Source organism: Syngnathus typhle, linkage group LG15, assembly GCF_033458585.1.
Source record: "Syngnathus typhle isolate RoL2023-S1 ecotype Sweden linkage group LG15, RoL_Styp_1.0, whole genome shotgun sequence".
NCBI classification, from domain to species: Eukaryota; Metazoa; Chordata; class Actinopteri; order Syngnathiformes; family Syngnathidae; genus Syngnathus; species Syngnathus typhle.
In genome coordinates this window covers 3,579,150-3,602,451 of record NC_083752.1, presented here as the reverse complement: position 1 = coordinate 3,602,451, position 23,302 = coordinate 3,579,150, and the positions used below count along the sequence as shown (strand labels likewise).

Here is a 23,302-nt window from a genome sequence, read left to right as displayed (position 1 = left end):
ATAAACGCACAAGGCTCTATTAAGTTCTCTTTGTTATGTAATAACCGTTGATATTTACCAAGCCATAATACCACTTTGCTTTGTCTGTTTCTTTTAATTGGTTTTAGGTTACTCCTATCACCAAAACGTGTGAACTCTTTTATTATCTATTTAGTTTATTCGTCAAGTTTTTTATGTGAACACGTACATCACCATATTTTATTTTATGGGCTAAGTGACATTGTGAGCTTGGCCTTGGACATTGACACATAGATTTTTGTTGCATTTAAAGTAAATGTATAACACCATTTTAATGAGTCAGTGTCATTCAGTAGGGAGTTAAAGTTCAGGCTTTGAAATTTAACAGTGAAAGAAGACATTACAAATCCACTTAATGTCTTGGACGCAAAGATAGGAATGTGCAATGAGAAATAATCTTCCTCCCAATTTGGTAAAATAATAGACTCCCCACATGAATCAACCAAAATAAATAAACATGTTTGTTAAGCGTAAGCATTTTAGTAACAAGTCAAAAGTACTGCGTTAGCTTTATGTTTACTCGTTGGCAGTCTCGTTGAGTTATAATTTAGAATAAAAAGGCATCCTCGTGGAGTGCTACCAAAGGACTCTTTACTTTGCGGGTTAATACAATAAATTACAATACAAATTTATATATAATAACACATTACACAACAGCTTCAGGCATCCTCACAGAGGGCTACATCAGGAGTCGTTTAATTTGTCGGGTATCTTAGCCTTAGCTTCACGCAAAGCTAATTAAGGGCAAGGGCTCCTTCCTGTTGTCATGGAAACGAGCAGCCAAGTGGAGAGCTACAAAATCACTTGGTTAAATGGCTGGTTCTCTTAGTCTTAGCGCTAAGCTAACCGACCGCAGACGATCCTTCACTTGCAGCACTGTCGGCAGACAAAAGCTGAGTGTTAAAAGACACACTGCGACACTTAAGCACAGCTTTTGTTTCAATACTTTTGTCACGTTACCTTGATGATTTTCTTCCAGCGTGAAACAATGGCGAGGATCACCGTAAGGCACACCACAACCACGCCGGCAATGATGGGCATCAGTGGAAACTTGACGGTCTTTTCTGCGGAATTCAACAGAGTCAGCAACATGGAAGCTCAACAGTGGGTTGAGGACCGCAAAGATTCACCTGTGACAGTAACCAGGAAGTCCTTGCTCTTGATTCCGTAGACGGGCGAGTCCACCGTGCAGCGGTAGAGGCCCTCATGCTTACTCTTCTCCGCCTTGTCGGCGGATAGCCGGCTCGTGAAGCCGTCGTTGGTCAGGGTGAAGCCCCCGGCGAGTATGTCGATAGCGCTGCCGTTAAGGGTCCACCGCACCGAGGAGATGGGCGGGTTGGCGAAAATGTCACAGCTCAGCACCAGCGATGAGGCATCCTCCACTAATACGCCCTCGGAACCAGACAGTATGGGCGCATCTGGTGTAATAATTTATTATTATTTGACGTCTATAGTCGTCAACGGCAGAGAATGAGATAACGCACATGTGACATTGAGTGTGACGGAGGCCTCAACGCTGGCGTTGCTGCTCAGGCGGCAGGTGAAGGTGGCGCCGTTGTCCTGGTGGATGACTGGCATGATGCACACGGCACTTTGTCCCTTGCGGTTTCCTTGGCGGAGAATCACCGTGGCGCCGTTCCTCAGCCACACCAGTTCCGCTCCGTCCTCCTCGGATCGGTTGCTGGAACACACCAGCGAAACGGTTCGCTCCAGTTCGGTCAGGATGACTCCCTCGCCGTCCGCGTTGGGCACCGAGTCGATGGTGACGCCTTGGGATGAAGGATAGATTAGCAGATGAGAAAAAAAAATGTTGAGTTCAATTGCCCAACTTAATTGAAATTTGTCCCCTTGAAATTTTGAGTTTGATTTTTTTACATTTTAACGAACGGCAATCAAAAAAATAACCTCGTGCAATTCGGCCTTGGCGGAGAAAAAAACAACAACCGTATGACGCACGATTCTGGTTTCTCGGAATTGAAAGGCTATTTGTGTGTATTTGTGTGTGCATACTTACACAATATTTGTGCCGCACAAAGCGCTAACACAAGAACACAGTAGGATCCCATTTTATTCCTTCCTGGTAAGAAAGTGAGAGAAAAGTTTAGAATTAATCATTATGAAAAAAAAGTAGCACAACTAAAATAACAACACATACAGATTATGTATTACGAGTGAATGTCAACAGCGGCAAGCTCACCTGAGTGTGCTCACCTGAAGATTTGAGACGTGACAATGTGTCAGCTCTTAAAGACGCCGAAGAGGAGTTCAGCTTTATGACTTCCCGCTGTTTGTTATCAATCATGTGTAAGTTTATTGTTGTATTTTTTATTGGCAGTATGTGCTCAATCTTGGGTGGACATAAAAAGGATTGCAGTGCCAGCGCCTTCAAAAAAAAAAAAAAAAAAAAGACAATAAAAGATACAGATAGTCAGCAGCAGAGTTAAAAAAAAAAAAAAAAGGTGAGCGTGCTGCCCCAAGTGGCTGTGAGTGGTATAGCCCTACTAAAAATCATCAAGGTTCTTACTTTGTACTGTGTTAGAGATAATAGTGGAACAATCTGATTGGAGGCTATAGCACAACATTTTAATTTATTAAAAAAAATTATATTTCTTAGTTTCTTCCCGGAACGATTTAACAAGAAAAAAGGCTACGTAGACAAAAATAATCTATTTAATAATACGTGTACCTCATTTCAGGTTTTGGAAGACCTACATGTCCACCCTCTAGGTGGCGCTCTCGGCTTCATGACAGGAAGCCATGATGACGAAGTCACGTCGCGTGGGCGGCATCACCCATCATCAGTGATGCGGCAAAGCCCACCAGGGTCCGTCGTCCCCGCCCGCTTTCAGTGTTCATGCGCAGTGTCATTGATGGCCCATGACGTAGTACCACCTTTTCCCACTAGGTGGCGATGGGAGGGTTGTTAGGTGGGGGTTGTGGGGGGAGTGGTTGATTGGCGGCTGGGAATCTGTGAGCAAATGAGAGATAATTGCTTTTGTGTCAGAGCAGATTTGGTGATGGGAGATAAGGGGTCCGGTGGTGTGATTAGGATGATGATGATGATAGCGCCGAGATGGGTTGGGGGGGGGGGCGGGGGGCACTCTCGTCACTGTGATGTGGCGTAGTTAATGGTAGCGGCAGCGTCATGAGAGGCGGAGCCAAGATGGAGGAACAAAGGGGTGGCGGATTGGGTGGGGGGCGCCGATTGCATGTTAAAAAGCTTTGAGGGGCTTTCGGGGATAATGGCGGGTACGCGTTCTGGCTTCTGCTGCAGCTGATAGTCAGGAGACAGGAGAGGGTAACCACCAAGACAGGAGCGAACTTGGTCAAGGGGGTGGACACAAAGAGAGGTGGGGGTGAGGATGATGAGGAGGGGGGGGGGGGGGTGCTGTCACCTGCAAACACTTGAGCTGCCACCATTGGGGGCGAGCAATTTTGTGTCATTTGCACGCAGCAGGACGGGAAGGGGGGGGGGGGGGGGCGTTAGACGGGTTGCGGCGATATTTGTATTTTGTGCAAGAGTGGCCGCGAGAAGTAAAACATGAAAAGTAATCTAGGCCAGTGAGTCACGGGCCCGTGTTTGAACAACATTACAGATAGCGATCACAACGGCAGCCCGTCGAGGCAGCGCTGGCATAATTTGCTTAGATGTGATTGCGCCTTAATTAAGTCCTTGTCTGATGGGCGCATCAAGTGTCCTAATTTCACTTCTTCTACCGGAAAAGACACCGTCGGCTCCCGTTTTTCAGCCTGTGACTCATCCGCCTGACGAAGCCGTGGCGTCACGGCCCCCCCCCCGACGCTCCACCTCCTCCCGCCCATCGCATCGTGACACGCCGTCCTCCGCGTGGCACCCTCCGCCGGGCCACTGGTGGGGGGGACGATACTCGGCGTTAATTCCGAGCTTTGTCGACTGAAGAGGCTCATTGACTGTGGCGGCTGTTTGACCTTGCAGAGAGGGCGGGCGGGCGCGCGGGCGGCCCGCTTAGCTCACTTTCAAACCATACCCTTCAGGGCGGGAGTTTTGTTTTGTTTTGTTCTGGCTTTAGGCTATGCGTTTGGACCTGCAGGTGTCGGCAGTGCGCTTTCAAACTACTGCAGGGTGTCAAATCAAGAAGATGAAAGCGTTGCCACTCCCCGACTAGCATCCGTTTGTTGCATTCTGAAAACATGCTTTGAAACTCTTTCAGCACCAGTCACTGAAATGGTCAGATTTTTTTCCTCTACCCATCCAGCTCATTAAAAAAAAAAAGCCTTGCAAAAAAAGTTAGCGGCCTTTATCAGGACAGCGCAGGATGCATTGGTGATGAATGTGCGCGAGTGGCGTAACAAGATAACAGATAACTGCTGTTAGTGGCGAACTAATAAAGCCTTTGAACCGGACCTCGCGGGACGCCGTGCGTCCGTCAGCCGAGGCTTGAGTCGTGATGGCTATTATTGCCGTACGAGCTATATTGCAGCCAAAACGCAATGTTTCATCAGGCGGCTCGCGGGGGACGCAACGCGAGCCTAGCGTCGGTTTTGGCGCGTCTAATTGGCCCGCGTGCATCAAGCAAAGCACCGAATGGACTTAGTGTGTTTTAGAAGAAAAAAAAAAATCCAAGACGAGTCCGTTGTTATCGTCGAATTTATCATCTTAGCAAACGTGTACATTAGAGTCAATGAAACGGGTTTTTATGAAAAGCTGTTCATTTAATGACTCAAAAATCAAAATTGTCTCGACCGGTATTTGGATGGTGTTGGTTTCGCGCGTGTGCGTCCTCTTCACATTCCAGTCACATCTCCGCGACTGCCAGCGCTTTTAATTTGTTTCCACGCACACCTCGCGGGATCTTTTCCAAAATACTTGACGACCGAGACCAGCGTGCAGGAAAACACCTGGAAGCTTAAATCACTCGCATGTAAAGAGTGTAATCGGGGATATAATTTAGTGCACACGCGTGTGTGTGTGTGTATGTGCGTACAGTGTGTGTAATTAAATGCGTAGACCTTCTCCCCGCTATCTCCTCCAGCCAGCGCCAGTGACGCACAAAGCGCAGCACCGCCATGAGTCATCAGGCCGCTGGCATCAGCACCACCCCTCCCTCCCCTCTCTCCATCTTCCCTCATCCCTCACGCCTCCCTCCCTCCCTCCCTCCATCCCTCCGCACATTCCCATGTAGCTTTGTTTCTACCGTCTTTACCTCTCCAAAGCTCAGCGAGCGTCAAAACGGCCACCTGCATGGCACGACGATATGACTCACGCTGGCCATCTTATCTACGTACGCGGCGCGCTGGAGGTGTGGAAAGAGGAGTCAGCGCAAAATAAAGAAATAACTTGAGCCTAAAGGGGCGCTCTCTGAGCGGATGACTCATAAATGTGCCCCCCCCCCCCTTTCCGTCGCCACCGCCCTGCGGTGAGGGTCACGCCCACTGCTGCACTTAAAGATGCTGGCGAAAAAAAGCCAAATTTGAATGAGTTGGAGGTTATTAGTTTCGTCAATGATGCCAACTTGTCATTGATGTTTTGGAAACTGGTGCTTACATTGGAAATTATTTAAGGAAATTAAAAAGGAAAGGCATTCCTTATGGCCTCCAGTTTAGGATGACTTGAAATAACATGGTTGGCTTCAACTTGACCAAATCAGCTGTCATCAAGTTGAAAGTTTCAGCTCGAGAATTACCGACAAAGTGTTTCAAGTGACGGACTGTTCAATGTTGCGAAATTTGAAGACAATTTGACCAAACAAAACGTGCATCGTTTTTCTTTTTTTAACCTCATTGGCGGCACCCTTAACCTAAATCGTGTTTGGAAAGGTCCCGATAGATACATAAAAACGAATTAAAACCACTTTCAAACCAGTATCATTGAAAATGTGCACACTATGCCAGGTTGTGACTAGAATATGAAGCAGACACACAAACACACACACTGACGTTGAAGACAAGCCAGCTGTGATAGTCACAATGTACTCGCCGGCCGTGACGCGCGTCTGCAAGGGGAAAAAGGTCATCGGTGTTTGCGCAGGACGTGGCTCGTGTGCGATGTGTTTACGACAGACGAGGATTTTATTGTGTACGCGCTATGCTTTACAGTTTTGTCGTTAATTACGCCGACAAAAAGACAAAAGAAAACAAGTGAGTCATCACCATGCAGGAATATCGAATGGAATTGGAAATGAGGTGGGAATCTTTTTGTCCGGCATCAAAAAAGATTCATCAATGGCCCCTGGCAATTTTCAAAGAATCTTTGACAAATGGAATGATTTAAGATATTTTCTCCGCGTAATCGTAAGGTCCGAGCAACATTGAGTCATACGTGTTGTCTTAATCATCAAAGAAGCCAATAAAACAACAAATCAAGTGTTAGACCTTGAAAAGGTTGAAATTCCGAGCCCACGGGCAAGCAATCTTGTTTTGTTCCCCCCCCCCCCCCCTTCTCTTTTATTTGCCACGTTAAGCCTCCTCGTGCGCCAATTATCCCCCGAGAGGTGGCGAGCTTCACTCTTAAACAAAAGGAGCAATCAGTCGCCCCTCTCTTCCTCTTCCTCCTCACTCTCCTTTTCACTCCGCCGGATGGAAAGAGAGCGAGGGAAGAAAAAAAATGGAGCTTTTTTTTTTTTTTTTTTTTTCCTTGTGTCAAACGACGGCAGGAAAATGGCAGAGCGTTTAAAGGAGCCAGTCAAGCTGCCTATTTTGCACAAAACCCGGAAAAAATAGAACCGATAGTGTGATAAAATGTCTGAGGTTGGATCTTTTAACAGCGCTGCTGTCTGTTTTTTTTCTTTTAATTACAATACACGAGGAAATGGTAGCAATGAAAAAAATATGATTTCTAGAAGCAACAAAATGAATGCTTGTTTCTGAAAGACTGCAGAAGGAAGCTCGCCTTGTTTTTTTTGTTTTTTTTATATAAACAGTAAAAAGTATTTTCTTGTGTTCCTAATAAGAAGGAAAAAACTTTTTTTTTTCATTATCACTCCCAATTCTTTTTTCTTTTTTAGAGAACAAAACAACAAGAACAAAAATGAAGGAAAAATAAGAAGGAAAAAACAAAATGCTTTCTCTTTTTTTGTTTCATGATTGCATAGATTTTTTTTTTTGGTAGTTGGCCTAGCAATTTAACAGCTATTTCCTGTTTCATTCAAGTGGGCTATCATGAACCATCAGGCGAACTCCCGAGGGGGGTTCAAATCCCAGCTGCGGCTAAACAAGACCCTCCGATGGCGGCAGTAAAGCTAATGTCCGCCCCCCACCCTCCCCAGCGGACCCTCCGAGTCCATTGAACAGCCGCTTAACGCGTGAACACACACACGCACGCATACACACATGTACACACTCAGGGGGCTTGTTGTAGATTACACTAACCAATCTAATGATCTCCTCAATGGGCCAACTGGGACTCTTGTGAGACCGCCGTCACCCGTGGGGCCCCCTCGGGCCCCTGAGACAGGCTCGGTGGTAATTACCATGGAAATGTGTGTGTGTGTGCACGACAAAGATTAGGCTGATCTATATTGGCTCATGTTTCCAACCACAACAGTGAGAAGCGTCACCTAACAGGATTATTTATCCGCAGGATTATTTCATTGATTTGCGTGCAAAAATAATTTAAAAAAAATAAAAATAAACCGCCTATTTTTCCTCTCGCTTTTATTTTTTTATTTTCTAACAAATGTGACATCACACTTACGCAACACGCAATTTACTTTCCATACATGATTTTCTATTTTTTGCTCATGAGCTCTCACCATGCACTAAAACGCATAAAATTATGAATATGGAAATAGGCCCCGGTGTTCTTATTAAAACAAAGTGATGTCTTTCTATATTCCCATCTTTCTCGGTTATTAAAAGGTGGCTTGTGTGTGAGCTGGACATTTTGAGCTCAAGTAGGAATCGTGTCGAGGAGAAATAGAATGACGAAGACAAATGTGAGATTGGAATTCTCTAGCAGCAGCAGCAGCACATTGTGGTCATCTGCAGTACGATGAGTCACCTGTAGGCAACACACACGCACGTATAGCACATGCGCGGGCACGCCGATGCGCAACCGAGCGGAGCTGGGTATAATCCCGGACGATAGTCACAAAGCGTATTGTCTTGGTTGAACGACAACACAATCGGAGGCGTCGCACTGAAAGAAGGCTCGAGGAATCGGCTTGGTGGTTGCCACGGGAGACAGACTGGAAGAAAAAAAAAAAAAACCGGAACGGCCCAATCACAGCCCCTCTGTTTCAGAGAACTCATCAGCCGCAGAGTGGGGTGAAAAAAAGAGAAGTTTTGAAGGACCCCCGTGGAAAAATGATCTAAAATGGCCGCCTCCGAACAAAATGGCTGACTTAATTAGCAATTTGGGGTACTTGAGACTTTTTCGGGTCCTACATACAAATACATAAGTCAAAAAAGGGATTAAAAAAAGATCCATCAAAAAAGCATTTCAAGAAAAACGTGATAATAGGTTGTCATTCTTGCGTTTTTACATTTGTGCGCTGTCAGACGTAACTCGGCGCGCTGCTGCGTCTGTCATTTATGTTCGCAGTCGCCTGTGGTGCACAATCAGCAACCTGAGCAGTCGCCGCCTCACCCAAAATGTCTTCTCAGCTATCATCTCTAAGCTTGGTTGTTATTTAAAAGAAATGACATGGGAATAGGATCTTGAATACAAAAAAAAATAATCACACAAAAAAACTGCAATCTTCAATACAATATCAGGAGGTCCAAAAAAATTTTCAGAATTGTTCAGCACAAAATCTTGCTCACTCATTCCTCAACAATCGCAAAAAGTTTAAATGAGGTCGGTGACCAGCGAAATTTCCGCTTTGAGTGATATGTGAGAGGGTCAAATTATTAGAAATGGCGCCGAAGCTTCTGCTGCTGCTGTCTGGCAGCAGACTCGCGATAAGCACGTCCGCTGTTGGAAATGGAATACACGCTGATGTGATAGGGAGGCAAATGAGAATGAGCGGACGGCGGCAGAATGGAGAAGAAATGGGGAGGGGGTGAAAATGATAGCGGAGACAAGAGGCGCGTTTAGAACGGCCACTTACATACGGCAAACACACCGGCGGCTGCCCGAGCGCCTCGCCGAGCGCCTCGCCGAGTCACAGATAAAGAAAATGGGAAAATTCCCCCCGTGCGCTATCGACTTGAAAAGAGCTGAAGGCATACAAGCTTTTCAACAAGGTCAGCTTGAACTCAGCGTCTGTTTCGGAGCCTACCGAAACACGTTACTTTCATCGATGACAAAAAAAATGAAAGCGGTTATACTGTTAATCGACTTTAATCTCGACAAAAACGATAACAGAAACATGTTAGCTTCATAGATGACAAAAGAAAACCCAGCTATGTTACTAACGGGCCCGCCAAAACCACGTTAAACTGTCTCAAGTCTTTGAAGTCGGCCATTTTGGTTTGAAGCGGCCATTTTAGGGCATTGAGAAGCTCCTAGCAACAAATTTACCGTCAATGAATTCAATCTATTCACATTGTTTCTTACGGGAAGAATTAGTAACACACACACACAGGATGCGAGATTGTTTGTCGCTGTAGATGTTGTCAATGAGTCACGCAGGCACATTAGGGCGTTCCAAATGACTTCCCTGCCAGTCGGGCTGCGGCGCTGATAACCGATAACACTTTTCATCAGGACTCGCTCGGCTCTCTCACCTCGGGCTCTCCAAGCTGTATTATCGACGACTATGGATTGTAGATCTATAGGTGTGTGTGTGTGTATGTGTGGCCTCCACATCACAGAAAAGTTCATACCGTAGGTCCTTTCACACAATGTTCCACCTTATTAGGTAGCAACAAGAGCGGAGCAATGGAAACTTGAAATTTTATTTTATTTGCTTTAATGAATCTTATTTAATTTAATTTGATTTAATGTGACTTGATAGACTGAATTCAATACGATGACATTTGTAGGCTTTCATGTAATTAAATTTTCTCTTTACGTAATTTAACTTTATGCATGGTGTTTATTATATTTTGTTAATCTCTAACACAAGTACAATTTAATATTAATGGAAATTAATAAAATTGTATGCTTTTTAATTCAACATAATTTCCCTTTATTTTATATATATATATATATATATATATATATATATATATATATATATATATATATATATATATATATATATATATATATATATATATATATATATGTGTTTATTTTTATATCAATGTTTTCAATGTAATTCAACTAAATGTAATGTACTTGTTTAGGTGATTGTTTTGCGTGATTAAATTATTTTTTGTACTTTTGTAAATGTACTGAATTGCTGACTTGATTATGTTTTCACTTGCATTGCAAATAAACCCATTAAATTAATTGAATTTAGCCATCACACTCACAAACATATTGCTAAATTGAAATTTTCAGTATCAACTTTGTAAGAGCAGCATTTATTTTTGCAAAGGTCATGATGACATTATGAGCGATTATCTGTTTGATGTCATTTGCTGTGCTGCAGCTATTTTGGTCCTCTCCACACTGTTGCAGATTGTTAAATGCTGCTTGTCGACCTCGGGCTGACAATAACAAGCGCCTCGTCTCAAACTCATACGTATTAAATGCTTTTAAAATGAAATGGTAAAAAAAGATTTCGCCCTCAAACTTCTGTTTTTAAAAACCTATTATTCTTGTTCTTCCAAAGGGTAGAAGAAAAATATTGCCTTGCTGGCATGGAAATAAATGGCTCGTGGTATGTATTCAATTTTGCAGCCTCAAGCAGTAATAAATGCATGCAAAAGCTGCACAGCTAAGCATACCAAATTCTTGTCAGAAGACAAAGACAGAAGAGATTTTTTGTAAACAACTTTTGCTGTTAGTAAAAGTAAAAAAAGTCAATTGTAAAGTAAGTAAAAAAAAAAAAAGACATTTGAGTTGTATTTCTACTCCAGTCCTTTAGGTGGCGGTATGGTAAACCCCAAAAGTATACAAACAACCCAAGAAATGACATGAAAACAACACATGCACCTATTTTGAAACAAAACTTAACCCAGGAGTTGCTCTGAAACCACCAGGAAGTTGAAAAACAACCGAGTACCCATTCTAGCTTCTATTAACGGGTCCGAGGCCTGCTACTGGTTGTGCTGGGCCGATCCCGCCCTGGCGTTGGATGCGTGTTTACTGACGCGAGGCGCGGAGATTGATGGCGGGCGCTGATGTCTTTGCGCTGCCCGTATGAAACGCCTCATCAACCTCAAATTTGCCGGCCGCCCCGGGACCGCCGCCATCATTCACGACCCCACCCCGTCGACACCCTCCCGGCGCCCCTCGTCCTGCTCCTCTTTCTTTGTAATGGAGAATGAAGGGAAAATAATTTGGATGGGCGGCGATGGATAGCCATTCACGGCTCATTCTTGGATGGCTTTGACGGCCTTATGGATCGCTACTCATTATGTTTGACGCACTGTGGATTTTTCATTACGAGCCGCTCACAGTCTATAAAGCAGCACATTGCTGACACGCCGCACTCTCCGTGCACCTTTCAAGTGGACCGTTTGCTCAACACATTAGCCACCGCTAAACGCTAAAGAAGCTTTCTCAGTAAAGCTCTTCCAGGTCCAGGTGTAACCTTTTGGGTTGTTTACGTGCTTCTTTCTGGGAATCGATTCACCGCTGCACACACACACACACACAAGTCAGGCGAGTCCACCGATATAACGAGATTTCTTAGGTTTTTGACTCATTTCGAGTTTACAGAAGACTCACGCTATCCAATCGAACGAATTATGACTCATTCGCAGCGCTAATATATAGCGCCACCTGTTGCTTTGGCATAGCAAAATTGTTCATTTCAGAAGGTCTAGGGACAACAATGGAACACAGTGTGAACTATTATGGATATTCTTCTGATTAAAAGGGTGCAACGTGGTGGAAGATTAGAGCGTGGGCACACAGGTCCCGTACACGGCGCCACCTTCCCGGGGGTCCATTGTGTTGCGGGAACCTTACAACGCAATTACTCGTCCATTTCCAGCCTTGGCGGAGCGCGGCGGCGTGGGTGGGAAAAGCGTATGCTAATCGCTCGGCTGCACTTTATCACTTGAAGGTGTTGTGCTCCCGGCAGCTGCATTAGCGCAGACAAAAAAAAACAAAAAAGAAAGTAAAAGACAGCCATGCCAGCGTGCAGGTTCATCATTCTCAAAGCATCTCCTCCTACGTCAGCACAAAAGAAGGTGATTAAAGGGAACAAAAAGGCTCTTCGCCCAGAGTCTCAATTATCTCAGTAAAACAGCAGAGAAAACTCTCACGTGAGTTACGGGTATTCATGCAGAACTACAAACAAAAAAGTTGTAATGTGCATGCCAGGCCACTAGTTGGCGATAGCACCACAAACATGAATATTTGCAAATATAGTTTTTCTAACTATAAGTCCATGCACTGCAGTTCTTGGTCTTGGTTTTTGAATTTCTCTCAGAAAGCTTATTTGGTGTCAGCACAACCAATGGAAATCTTTAAATAATAAAAAAAAGAGCAGTGACAACACTGCCAACTAGTGGCCTGGCATGCACATGGTGCGTCCTTCTTGAGTCGAACTTCAAACTTTGCAGAGGAGAAACTTTTCGCCGATTAAACGTGAGCCAAGCTCCTGCGAGGCGTCGCGTCAATGGCCTTTTGTTTCGTTTAATTAACTCCGACCACAGACGGCCACAGAGAGAGAATGAGGAACCTTTTGGCGGCCATTTTTACGAGGTCATTATCCAGTACCTTGAGAGACCTTCAAAGACACGTTCAAGTGTTCCCTCCATTTCAAAATCTATGCAAATATTACATTTTTGTTTCAGAGCGAGAGACAAAAGGCGGCGAGGTGTTGTGCAGCGGTCGAGTGTGAGTCAGGTTTGGTGGCGGGGGCTCGTGGGGGGGTGGGGGTCGTTGCGCAAAGGGGCGGCTAATGCAGAGTGGCAGTTGATAATGCCAAGGCCGTGATATTAGCCAACATCTGCCCTGCGGCACACCTCCAGTGCCGCTGTCATCATCGGCGCCGTCATCAAGCATTTCGGCACGCAAATAACGATGCCCCCCTCCTCCGCCCCCTCCCTCGCAATGCAATCTAATCAAGCAGAGGTTGTCATGTGATGCCTTAGGGGCTGTTTGAAATTAGAGCTTTTCTCACGCAAATGTCTGTGTCGGTAACTGTCCATTGTCGAGCGGTGCCTTCAGGAACAGACTCGAATCTCATTTTCCTCACACAAGCGACCTGCGAACTGAATCCATCCAAAGTTAAATGCGTATCCATTCATCCATTCATTGAATGATGCCTTCACTGGCAGTCTGAAATCATAGAAGCTGTTCTTTCATGATCATCTAATAGAGCATAAAAACATATTTGCTAGCAACTCGGTGCACTCTTGAAATGACTCAGCCTCTCCACTTTGCTCGAATCACCCTTTGTGCATCAAAACTGTCTTGCACTTTGCCTGACAACAAGATTATAAAAATATAGATTTCTGTATTCCCCACCCTGTCAAATATATAAGAAATCCCATTGAATTCCTCTCACAGCACAGCCAGAAGGAAAACAAAATGGCGGCGGTGCGTGTCATAATGTTTGTCAATCATATCAGTGAGAACAGACCACTTTCCTTCTCTCACCTGTTGACGTACGCTTGGGTGACTCTCATGGGTGAATCAATACTAATTACAGTGACGAATATAATTGGACTGGGGGAAAAAAATAGATGAAATACAAGCAGAATAAATCTTTCGTGGACAGTTTGTGGTCCTGCACAACTGATTAGTTCAGTCCAAAAAAAATATGTCTGTCTGCAGTGGATATTTTTAGAACAAGTCTACACCCCCCCTGTTCAAATGCAGTTTTTTGGTGACGTACAAAAAGTGAGTCCAAGAAAAATCAATTTAGAACTTTTAAACCATATTAAATCTTGTATATTGCACAAGTGTGTACACCCTCAGTCAGCCTATCTCTCAAGCTAAATATCTACCTAAAGTCATGTGTTGCCTTCAAGGACAGTCAGAAATCATAGCTTTCCTCGCTCCCAAATGATTTTCTGCCTTCGGGAACATTCCTAAAGTGCAGTGTTACGTCTAGAACTGATTTTCCATTCTTCCATCTATAGCTAACCTAAATTCCCGTGCTGCCTTCAAGGGCAGTCAGAAATCCCCAATAGGAATATTTCAACCAACAATTGAACGAGATGCAACGATTGCAAAAAAAGCACAACGCTGTTAAAGTGCACTTTAACCGAGCATCCGCACGCACACACACAAAGCAGCACTAATTGATAGCTCGTTAACAAGGTCGCCCCCCCCAACACCACCCCCTAATTTTCCCCTGGTGCAGCGGAAGATTTAAGAAGTCGTGCAAAATGGCTGCTCCATCTCTCACTCACTCACTCACTCACTCACTCATTCTCTCTCTTCATTGAGGAATATTTCATTCATGCCATTTCCCTTCATTCATGCTGGAGGGAAGGGGAGTGGAAGGGAGGAGGGTGGGAGGGGGGGCTATGTGGGGGCGTTGGTGCCATCTCCACACCAACGTTCTTATCAATGGACGTGACGTCAGCACAGCCTGCAGCTGGGGGTGGCGTATGGGGGGGGAGGGTGTTGTGGTGGTGAATGTGGGGAGGGGGGGGGGGGGTGATGTAGTCACGTGGTTCCACGGAGGGTATATACAATAAAGTTGCGCTGGCCGTGGTGCTGAAAACATCCACTACAATACATTAGCTGCACGGCTTAAAGTGACAAAAAGCAGTTTTGATTTGTTTTTAAAGAGTAACATTTTTATCTGAATCTTCTTAAATGTCGCGCGCAGGCTGAGAAGAAAGAGAAGATTTTAAATTCTCCCCAGTCTTGATGAGATTAATTTTTGGAGCTTTACTTTGACTTTTTTTTTTTTTTTTTACCCCCCATCGCTTGCCCCCCACCAGCCCACTATAGTGGGACCCCAGGTAGGTGAGAAAATTCATTCATCTATTTCTTCATTCATTCATCATTTTGTGGTATTGTAATGGCAATTGCACGTTTTATCTCTTATTCGCATTTTATTTAAGAGGAGAAAAAATACCTTTACAAATAGTCTATGGTAACTCACGTTTTCTCGTGTGGTATAATAATGCAATACGAATAATAACTAAACGAAATCTGTCATTAGCCCCCTTTTAACCCGCATTGGCACGTGCCATATTGCGCCAAATTGATTTTTTTTTTTTTAACACAAATTGAACAACGCGCATTTGTTTTCGTTTCGTTTTTTTAAACTCCACAACGGCGACATTTAGTCAATTAAATCGGTCTATTTTGAACAAGCCAGTGCATTTATTTTTAAACTTCAATTTGAATTCAATTATTGTGCATTGATGACGTGGAGAGACGGGACAATTGTCCGTTACAGTGTTTCGTTACAGAAAATAACATTACGAATTACCAAAAGGGAAACGCAAGATAAATAGATAAATAAAAAAAAATACAAATAAATGTGCTAGATGTAGTGTGGAGCGGATACAAATTTGGGGCTCGCGTGCATTCCGCCACAACACGCATCAGTCGTGGGGGGACGTGCCCACGCTACAAAAAAAAAAGACAAAAGCTTTTTTTTTTTTTTTTTTATGACAGCGCCCACACTCTTCCTGCAAAGAGGGTGATTGCAGTAGGCGGGGGGGCTTCAAATGGACCATCCAGATAATTTGCTATTTGCTTGGGAGGAGGAAGAGGAGGGTGGGTGTACGTGGGGGGGGGGGGGTTAAGTAACTCAAGCGTGCCTTGCAGCTTTTTACCACGCATGACTTCCACGCCGTCGCTTTTACTCACGGGACCTTTATAGGATTACATATTCTTTCGTTCTTTTTTTTTCTTCTTCCAAATACATTTTTTTTTTTCTTCGTGACAAATTGTGCGCGCCGAAAAAAGATGGCTGGAGCGCACGACCCCCTCCTGGCTTTGTTGGCTCGCGAGAGGAGGAGGTGAGAGCCGCATTTTGTTGCGAATGGTTTGAAAAATACAAATATAATTTGTACAGTTTAATCTAGACGTGGTAGTACTAAATGCAAAATGTTGCGTTGAGGGGGGGGGGGGGGGTGTCAATGCGTTGCGCCAATTCTGTGCGTCAAAATTGTCTAAAAAAAAAAATGTTGTAACCGTCCCAATGCGAGAGAAGCGAATCGTCACGTCATCAAAAATCCGAGAATGAAAATTGAATTAAAAAGAAAGAAAAACTGAGGACATTTTTGTGTGGGCTCGGTTAAGAAACGACGGTGCGCTTAAAAACCTTCAAATCCAAACCTTGCCTCCTCATCGTGACACGCGCAAATGATTTTGGAATGAGTGTGATTCATATTCGTAAGAGTCTATTTTTTTCCACTCATTCTGTCACTTCAATTCAGAGGATTTTTTTTTTTTTGGGGGGGGGGGTAATATTTGTATTTTAAATCTAACTGTCCTGGCTTGCATGTTGTGCCCCCCCCCCCCCCCCCACACCCTCACAGGTGCGTCACCACCCTCCTGCCTGCCCTGCATGGTCATGACCAGTCATCACCCCCCTCCCTCAGCCCGCCTCATCCTATTGGTCCTCCTCACCGTCACTCTGTGGCTGGCCACCAACGCTGCCCCCGCATGGGCCGAACCCGAGGACAGAGGGACAGCAGAGGGAGGGGCGGCGGAGAAAGAGGAGGAGACGGTGCTTGTTCTGCCGCCCCGGGGCGACGACGGCGGAGGGAACAACGCGTCGCGGGACCGGGACGAGCGTCCGGAGCTGGGATCGGACCCGGCGCGGGTGCTCGCAGTCCTCCTGCAGGTTCTGGACCTGCAGGGTGACGAAAGACAGGAGGGGGACGAGAGACAGGAAGCGTCCTCTAGCTTGGTGGACGTCAATGAGATAAGGAGGCAGTCCGGGGCTGATGAGGTTATCCAAGACTTTGAGGAGGAACGGGGTCACGGGCGGTCAAATGAGGACCTCATGGAGAAAACACCAGTTGATAGTTTCCTGGCTTCCGCCCCCCAGGGGGACGACAGCTCCCTGCAGCGCAAAATCCGCGGCTACTTCCAGAACATTGATTTGGGCCTCCAAGACAATGAGATTCTGCCACCCCTGAAGGGCTACAAGGCGTACAACACACAGTTGGCCCGAGCTGGAAAGAAGCTCCACTGGCAGGAAAATTCTGCCGCCCAGGCCGGCCCCATCAACGGCGGTAACTTCATGGATGACTTTGAGGACGAGGGCGGCGAGCTGGAGGAGGAGGTGGAGGAGGAGGACGAGAGCCTGAGCCGCATGGAGGAGGAGGCCAGGGCCCAGGCTGAGAAGCTGGAGGTACTCAGGCAGCAGGAGGAAGCCGAGCGAGCCCGCGAGGAGGAGCAGCGTTTGGCCGACGTGGCCTCCGACATGCTGCTACAGTACATGGGCCGCAAGCAGCAGGCCTTCCTCAAACCACGGCAGAAAAGCAGCAACGCTGCCGAGGACAAGCGCTCTGAGGAAGTCCTCCTCCCCGTCCAGGACGAGGACGACCTGGACCAACAGATGATCGATCGTCTCATCGAGATCAGCAGCAAGCTGCACCTGCCGGCCGACGACGTCATCGAGATCATCAGCGACGTGGAGGAGAAGAAGAAGAAGCGGAAAGAACTACAGCAGCAGCTCCCTGCGGTTGCTGCCTTACCCGTGGTGCCCCGATTTAGGCCCCTGGTGCCCCCCCCTCTGGCCGCGCCGCCCATCTACCATTACACGGCCTCCAAAAACCCCAAGAAAGCCCCCTACAAGGCCCCCTACAAGGCCTCCTACAAGTCCATGAAGAAGTGGCAGAAGGACAAAGGCAAGTCGCGCAAACAGGACTTGTGGTACCAGCCCCAGAGCCCCATCGACTACTGGTACAAACCCCAGAAACAGTTCCTGGCCTTCCCTTCCTACCCGTACTACCAGAAGCCATATCGGGCGTACTACCCTGTCTACTTCCCTTACCCCAAGCCGCAGTACTACGACAAGCCCCCTTCCGCCCGGGACCAGACCTTCAACCCCCAGGACCTTGATCCGCAGGGTCCGCGACGTAGGCACAGGGGCCAGGGCAAGAACCGGGGGCAAGGCTGGAGGCAGAGGCCGGCGCCCCGCTTGCCCGACACCCCGTACATCTCTAACTATATCCTGCCCCACCCACGGACCTACCAGCCCCTGCCGCCCCCGAAACCCCTGGCCCCGCCCCGGAGGGGCAGGCGGCCCCCCTTTTACTACCAGCCGGCCACAACCCGGGACGACGACTACGAGGAAGACGGCCTGGTGCCTCAGATGGACAGTGAGGAGGAGCTGGAGAACTTTATCGAGAGGATCTACATGAAGCGCAGAATGTACTGAATGACTGGTTTAGGGAGGGAGGGGGGATATTTGAAGCCCAGGGCGGGGGCGGTGTTATCGTAAGGCTAAAATGTATCATTTGGATGGTCCAGGAATGAGATTCCAGTTTGTTCTAATCCATTATTTTTTTTGTTGTTGTTGAAAAGGTTCGCTCAGATGAATGGGGCTGGGAGGGGCTTACCCTGCACTTCGCCATGTTTACAATGTGAACACAGGGCGGAGTACGTCCGTCTCCATTCAGGTTTTCTACAACACACAGCGTCACTGGAAAAAATCAGACAAGTTTTGTTTGTATCAGATGTGTGCAGGTGCCTTTTACAATTTAAGGGAGGGCACATGTATTTTTTTTTTTTTTTTTAACCCCCTGAATTTTTGCCTTACACACACTAGTCTCATCCCGAAGCCCCGCGGTCCCCACAAAGCACAAAACACTTCCAGATCTGGTGGGCCGAGGTTTCGCCATCATTCTTGCCATCCGATTGGATGCGATTTGATCTCATCTTTTTTAGCATGATTCATATAATTTTTTTGTTGTTGTTGATTGTATCCATAATCTTTAGGGCCCTCGTGGAATCTTTGCGTTGTTATAAGGGATTTGAAATTCATTCTGGCAAAAAAAAAAAAAAGTTTAAAGGGGTAATATCCAATTGACATTATGTATTAAAAAATAAGTTTGATCCTTTTATGGGTTAACCATGTGTAAATTGGCACGAGGGCCCGTTCATCACTTTAGTTTTGTTTAAAAAATATATATACTTGAAGTCCGCCGCCACCAGTGTGGGGGGACCAATCGCTTTTGTTCATTTCCTGAAGAAATTCAATGACGAGTTTGCGGTGGGGTGGGGGAAGTGTCAGGGATTGTGCTATTTAAAAAAAAAAAAAAAAAAGAAAACAAACAACAATATGCACGTCTTTCTACTTGCATCTTTGAAAAAAAGACAAAAAAATGTGGGGAAAAAAAGAAAACAGTGTGGAGAATTCAAGATGGCTGTCTTCTCTCATTAAAACTGTGAACACTAATAATTAAAAAAACAAAAACAAGAAGGAGGAAGACCTGCTGACGCCATCTGTGTGAACGAGTGTTTGTGATTGATGTCACCGTTAGCATTGTAACATGTACAGTGTGAAATAAAAACATGCCCGTGCAATGTGTACAGAACAGCATGACGATGATGACCACTAGTTTTGCTATACTATCCTTTAAAAAAAAAAAAAAAAAAAAAATCATAAATAAAAGCAATTATTTTATTAAAGGTGATTTTTTTTCATGGCTTCTGGTTGTTTTGGAATTTGGTGGTTTTTGGTGGGCGGATGGGAGCAAAAAGGTAAAAAGGAAGGAAGGAAGGAAAGAAGGAAGGAAAGAGGCGGTGATTGACTTGTGATTGGCGCATGAGTCATCCATCTTCACGCACACACATTACTTTAAAGGACATTGCCACCGGCTTGCAACCTCAACATTGCGACGCTGTCACACTAAAATGAGTCATTTTCATGTCACCGTGACACACACACGTTTCTAGAAAAAGCGCATACACAAACACCAGAAAAAGTACACAGGTACACATGCACATTTTGCGTGTTGTGATTCAACTCATTTCAATTTTTCATCTCCTAAGAAATAATGGGAATGATTTATGCTGGGGTAAAAAAAAAAAAACACGTGCACACTCATAAAGGGATTTTTTTCAAAATGTAAAATATTGAAGATTTATAAAAAAAGAAAATCAGTGTTGGTTGTATTGTGTATGGCAGGGTTGTCCAAACTACGGCCCGGGGGCACACTAGTCCAAAAAAACAAAAGATCATAAACAAAATGTCCTCTTACCACATATTTCTCTTGGGGTGGTCAGCATGATGCAGGGCCGGATCTTTTCGGGTGGGTCACAGGGCCGCAGACCACCTGGAAATTTGCCGAACCTTAAACAGAAAATTGTCACTTGGTCGGGTTTTGCTCCTGTTGAATGACATGGTAGTGTCAAAAATTAGATAAATAAAATTAGATTGAATGAATCATGGGAATTAATCGTTTGTGGACAACCAGGTCGTGCCCCGACGGACCTCCCCTTGTGTTGATACGGCACTGTCTCTTATCTAAAAAATGTCCGCTGCCACCATTCCCGGGCGTGAAATCCTTGGCGCTTAAAGAGCTCTAATTCAATAAGAAAGAACTCCTTAACTTTGACTTTCTCGGTTCTTATCGCCGCAACGCCGACGCCTTACACGCTGACGCCGGCGTATAGTACGAGCGGTGAGGAAATGACAAAAAAGATTTGAAGATTGCCTCGGGCAAAGACGAAGGAGGGAGCATCGGGAGCATTCCGATATTATGTCTGCCAGCTGATGTTTTGATGACAATTTGAAATGCAGAATTTTTTTGTCTGCTATTTGGAACGAATTCATAATTTTCAGATGCTCCGGTGTCTTTGCCAGGTTTTGTGTGGTGGCTACTTTGGATAAGAAACGGGGAAAAATAACATCAAACATCTTTTTCTGCTATTTGGACATATTAGGCCTCATCAATGAAGCTCTCGGCGAGCATTAAGAGCAGTGAAGGAGGCCTTCATCTTGCTTTGCCTTTTGTTTCTCATCTGCCTTTTTCCTCCCCTTACCCGCCACCTTTGTTCATTGCCTATTATTTCACCGCTACCCCAGTTTACCCCCCCCCCCCCCCCCCCGTCCCCTTTTCATCCTCTCATCTCGCAATTTCTTGTTGAGAAGAAAAAAAAAAAAAAAAGGAGCGCAAGGGAAGGCGAACGGGGCGAAAAGCACTCTCGCTGCTGCACTGCTGGCACAATAGACTGGCGGTGAGTCATCACCACTTATGTTCTCGCCGTCGTCCTCCTCCCACCAAACACACACACACACATATATATAGGGAAAGGGGGGCTGGTCACTCCAATTACTACCTACCTGCCGTGCACTTAGAGGACGAACAGACAGACACACACGTTCCAGTTCTGCACAATGACCCTGAAAGCAGCAATTGGCTCGCTGTGTAATTTAGGTGATTGTGCTTTGCAAATGGCTGCCTCACCGCATCAAAGTGCAGACAAAAAAAGGGCGTGTGTGCATGGAGGTTGGGGTGGGGGGGTGCTTAAGGTCAGTAGGACAGATTTTTGACTTTGGCAGTGGTAAACGATGCTGGTGGCGTGCACGAGATGGCCCTGTCTCCGACACCCTTTAAATGTGTTACTCAGCATATGGGGTTGGAATTTTTTATTTATTTTAAATGTACTTTCGCTTGAAAGATAATATTTTAGTCTATTTGTTACTCATGCAGTCCAATTCTCGCGGTTCGTGCATGGGCCGTGACGTCACAGTTAGTGGAAGCAGAGGTTGTGTGTTTTGTGGGTAGCATGTAAACCGGATTAAAAAGGAAAAACAAAATAATCCAATGCACGTGTGGCTTCCAATGATACGCGGATTTTCACTAATCGCGAGCACGTTGTCTACTGAAGTCGTTAAGGAACCATTTTATAGTTTGTGTTTTTATGTTTAGACGCCATCTGGTGGACAAGTACAACAATTGCGGGTCACGTTGTGTTTTGTTTTTCCTATCCCGCTCTTCCTTTTTGTATCCTATCAAATAAGGGCCCACTTTTACATGATACAATGGTTGGAGAAAACACAAAAAGACGTGAAAATTGTGTCTCGGGATGATCTGATTGTTTATCTCCGAAGCGGGAGGACACCCGAGCCTCGGTCCTCAGTGAGTCTTTAGGGCGATCTTTTTGTGCGCCATTCGCTAGCATTAAATATTCAACACCTGTAGTTTCCGTTTCACACTGTCGGGCGCAGGGAGAAAGAAAGGTGAGCCCACCTTGATAACATTCTAGTGGGACATTTTGCAAGAGGAGGATGGATTTAATGACTGTATCTCACCTCGGCGGGACTGATTTGAGCAGAGTCGGTGAAGAGGACGACGGGTGTGAAAAGTTCTTAGGTCAAACAGCGGAAGTGGGAAATGGGGGTGGAGGAAATGGAGGACGTCTTCAAATGATCGCCTGTGATGGGGAGACAGAGATTAAGGTTTGTTCTTTTTGGGGAAATAAAAATTACTTTACAAACATGACACATAAAACGTAGCATGGAATTAAAAGTTGCTGCATTAGAAAAATATGCATTGAAAAAAAAATGGCTCATTACAAACCCTCAAATTGATTTATTTCTTTGGGGCATTTGAATAAATTAAATTTTTTTACAGGTCAACAACCCCGAGAGCTCACAAGATGACATGCAGAGTGATGCCCCCCCACTGTGCCCCCCACCGTTAGAGGTAGAGCTGACACCCGGGCTATTGTCATCAGATCCCTCTAATACAGATGGTAAATTAATATTATATGCACTTTTTATTGTGCACTCTTAAAACTGGTGGGTTAATAAAATGGACAGATGCTGGAATATGACTTTGATGTGCTCAATTTTGTTGTAAGGTGAACCCTACTTACCATTTGATTCCCATTTTCATGGCTACTTTGGTGCAGATGTCCCGTCGGAACCATGCTGGTACTGTCTCAGGTCTCTTGACCCAGGGTATCACCCGGGAGCTTCTCAGGTTATCAAACGTCTGTTTAAAGAAAAAAAAAAAAATCTAAAATTTAGTCATGATGACTAAGATATTTCTGTGATATTACAGCAGGATTCGGATTCTTTGTCTCTGCTGCCGTCTGGTGGCCAAAAGATGAACTACCAGACGGACCCACGCCCCCACTTCGGCGTGGCCTGCTCCTCGCACGCGCCGTGTCGTCCCCTGTGGGGCAGCGAGGGGCCCAGTTGTGGGCTCAGGGGAACTCCCGATGGAACCGATGATGATGAGCAGCAGCAGACGCAGCGAGCGTGCCCCCACTGCCACTTGGCACTGCCCGCTGACACGCTCACCTGGCACGAGGTTATTAAACAGCACACATACGACCCCCCACCCACAAAGACACACGTCGTATTATATTAGGCACACTTGCACCATCATTTGTGTGTTCATTGCACAAGTAAAT

The 23,302-nt window shown here is 45.6% G+C and overlaps 2 protein-coding genes across 3 annotated transcripts; one reads left to right on the top strand and one right to left on the bottom strand.

The window, feature by feature from the left end:
* Positions 1–271: 271 nt before the first annotated feature.
* On the bottom strand, positions 272–23,079 carry tmigd1 (transmembrane and immunoglobulin domain containing 1). Of its 2 annotated transcripts, XM_061299728.1 has the most exons (11): positions 22,946–23,079; positions 22,760–22,878; positions 22,194–22,315; positions 20,137–20,228; positions 2,705–2,986; positions 2,230–2,401; positions 2,033–2,095; positions 1,503–1,787; positions 1,149–1,436; positions 979–1,082; positions 272–894 (listed from the first exon to the last, which is right to left on the bottom strand). In XM_061299728.1, the coding sequence occupies exons 6-11, from the start codon at positions 2,318–2,320 to the stop codon at positions 883–885; spliced, it is 843 nt and encodes a 280-aa protein (XP_061155712.1). In that variant the 5' UTR covers positions 2,321–2,401; positions 2,705–2,986; positions 20,137–20,228; positions 22,194–22,315; positions 22,760–22,878; positions 22,946–23,079; the 3' UTR covers positions 272–882. The 2 variants fall into 2 exon arrangements, with proteins under 2 accessions (XP_061155712.1, XP_061155713.1); XM_061299729.1 differs by lacking the exons at positions 2,705–2,986; positions 20,137–20,228; positions 22,194–22,315; positions 22,760–22,878; positions 22,946–23,079 and having other exon boundaries at positions 2,216–2,369.
* si:dkey-175g6.2 (uncharacterized) lies at positions 15,731–19,518 on the top strand. The gene is made up of 2 exons (XM_061299725.1): positions 15,731–15,936; positions 16,459–19,518. The coding sequence occupies exon 2, from the start codon at positions 16,488–16,490 to the stop codon at positions 18,309–18,311; it is 1,824 nt and encodes a 607-aa protein (XP_061155709.1). The 5' UTR covers positions 15,731–15,936; positions 16,459–16,487; the 3' UTR covers positions 18,312–19,518.
* Positions 23,080–23,302: the final 223 nt, after the last annotated feature.

Coding starts and splice junctions, on each gene's coding strand:
- si:dkey-175g6.2 (XM_061299725.1), top strand. CDS start 16,488: ATGGTCATGACCAGTCATCACCCCCCTCCCTCAGCCCGCCTCATCCTA.
- tmigd1 (XM_061299728.1), bottom strand. CDS start 2,320: ATGATTGATAACAAACAGCGGGAAGTCATAAAGCTGAACTCCTCTTCG. Junction 2,096..2,229: donor GTCACGTCTCAAATCTTCAG/GTGAGCACACTC, acceptor CTTTCTTACCAG/GAAGGAATAAAATGGGATCC. Junction 1,788..2,032: donor TTGTGCGGCACAAATATTGT/GTAAGTATGCAC, acceptor CTTCATCCCAAG/GCGTCACCATCGACTCGGTG.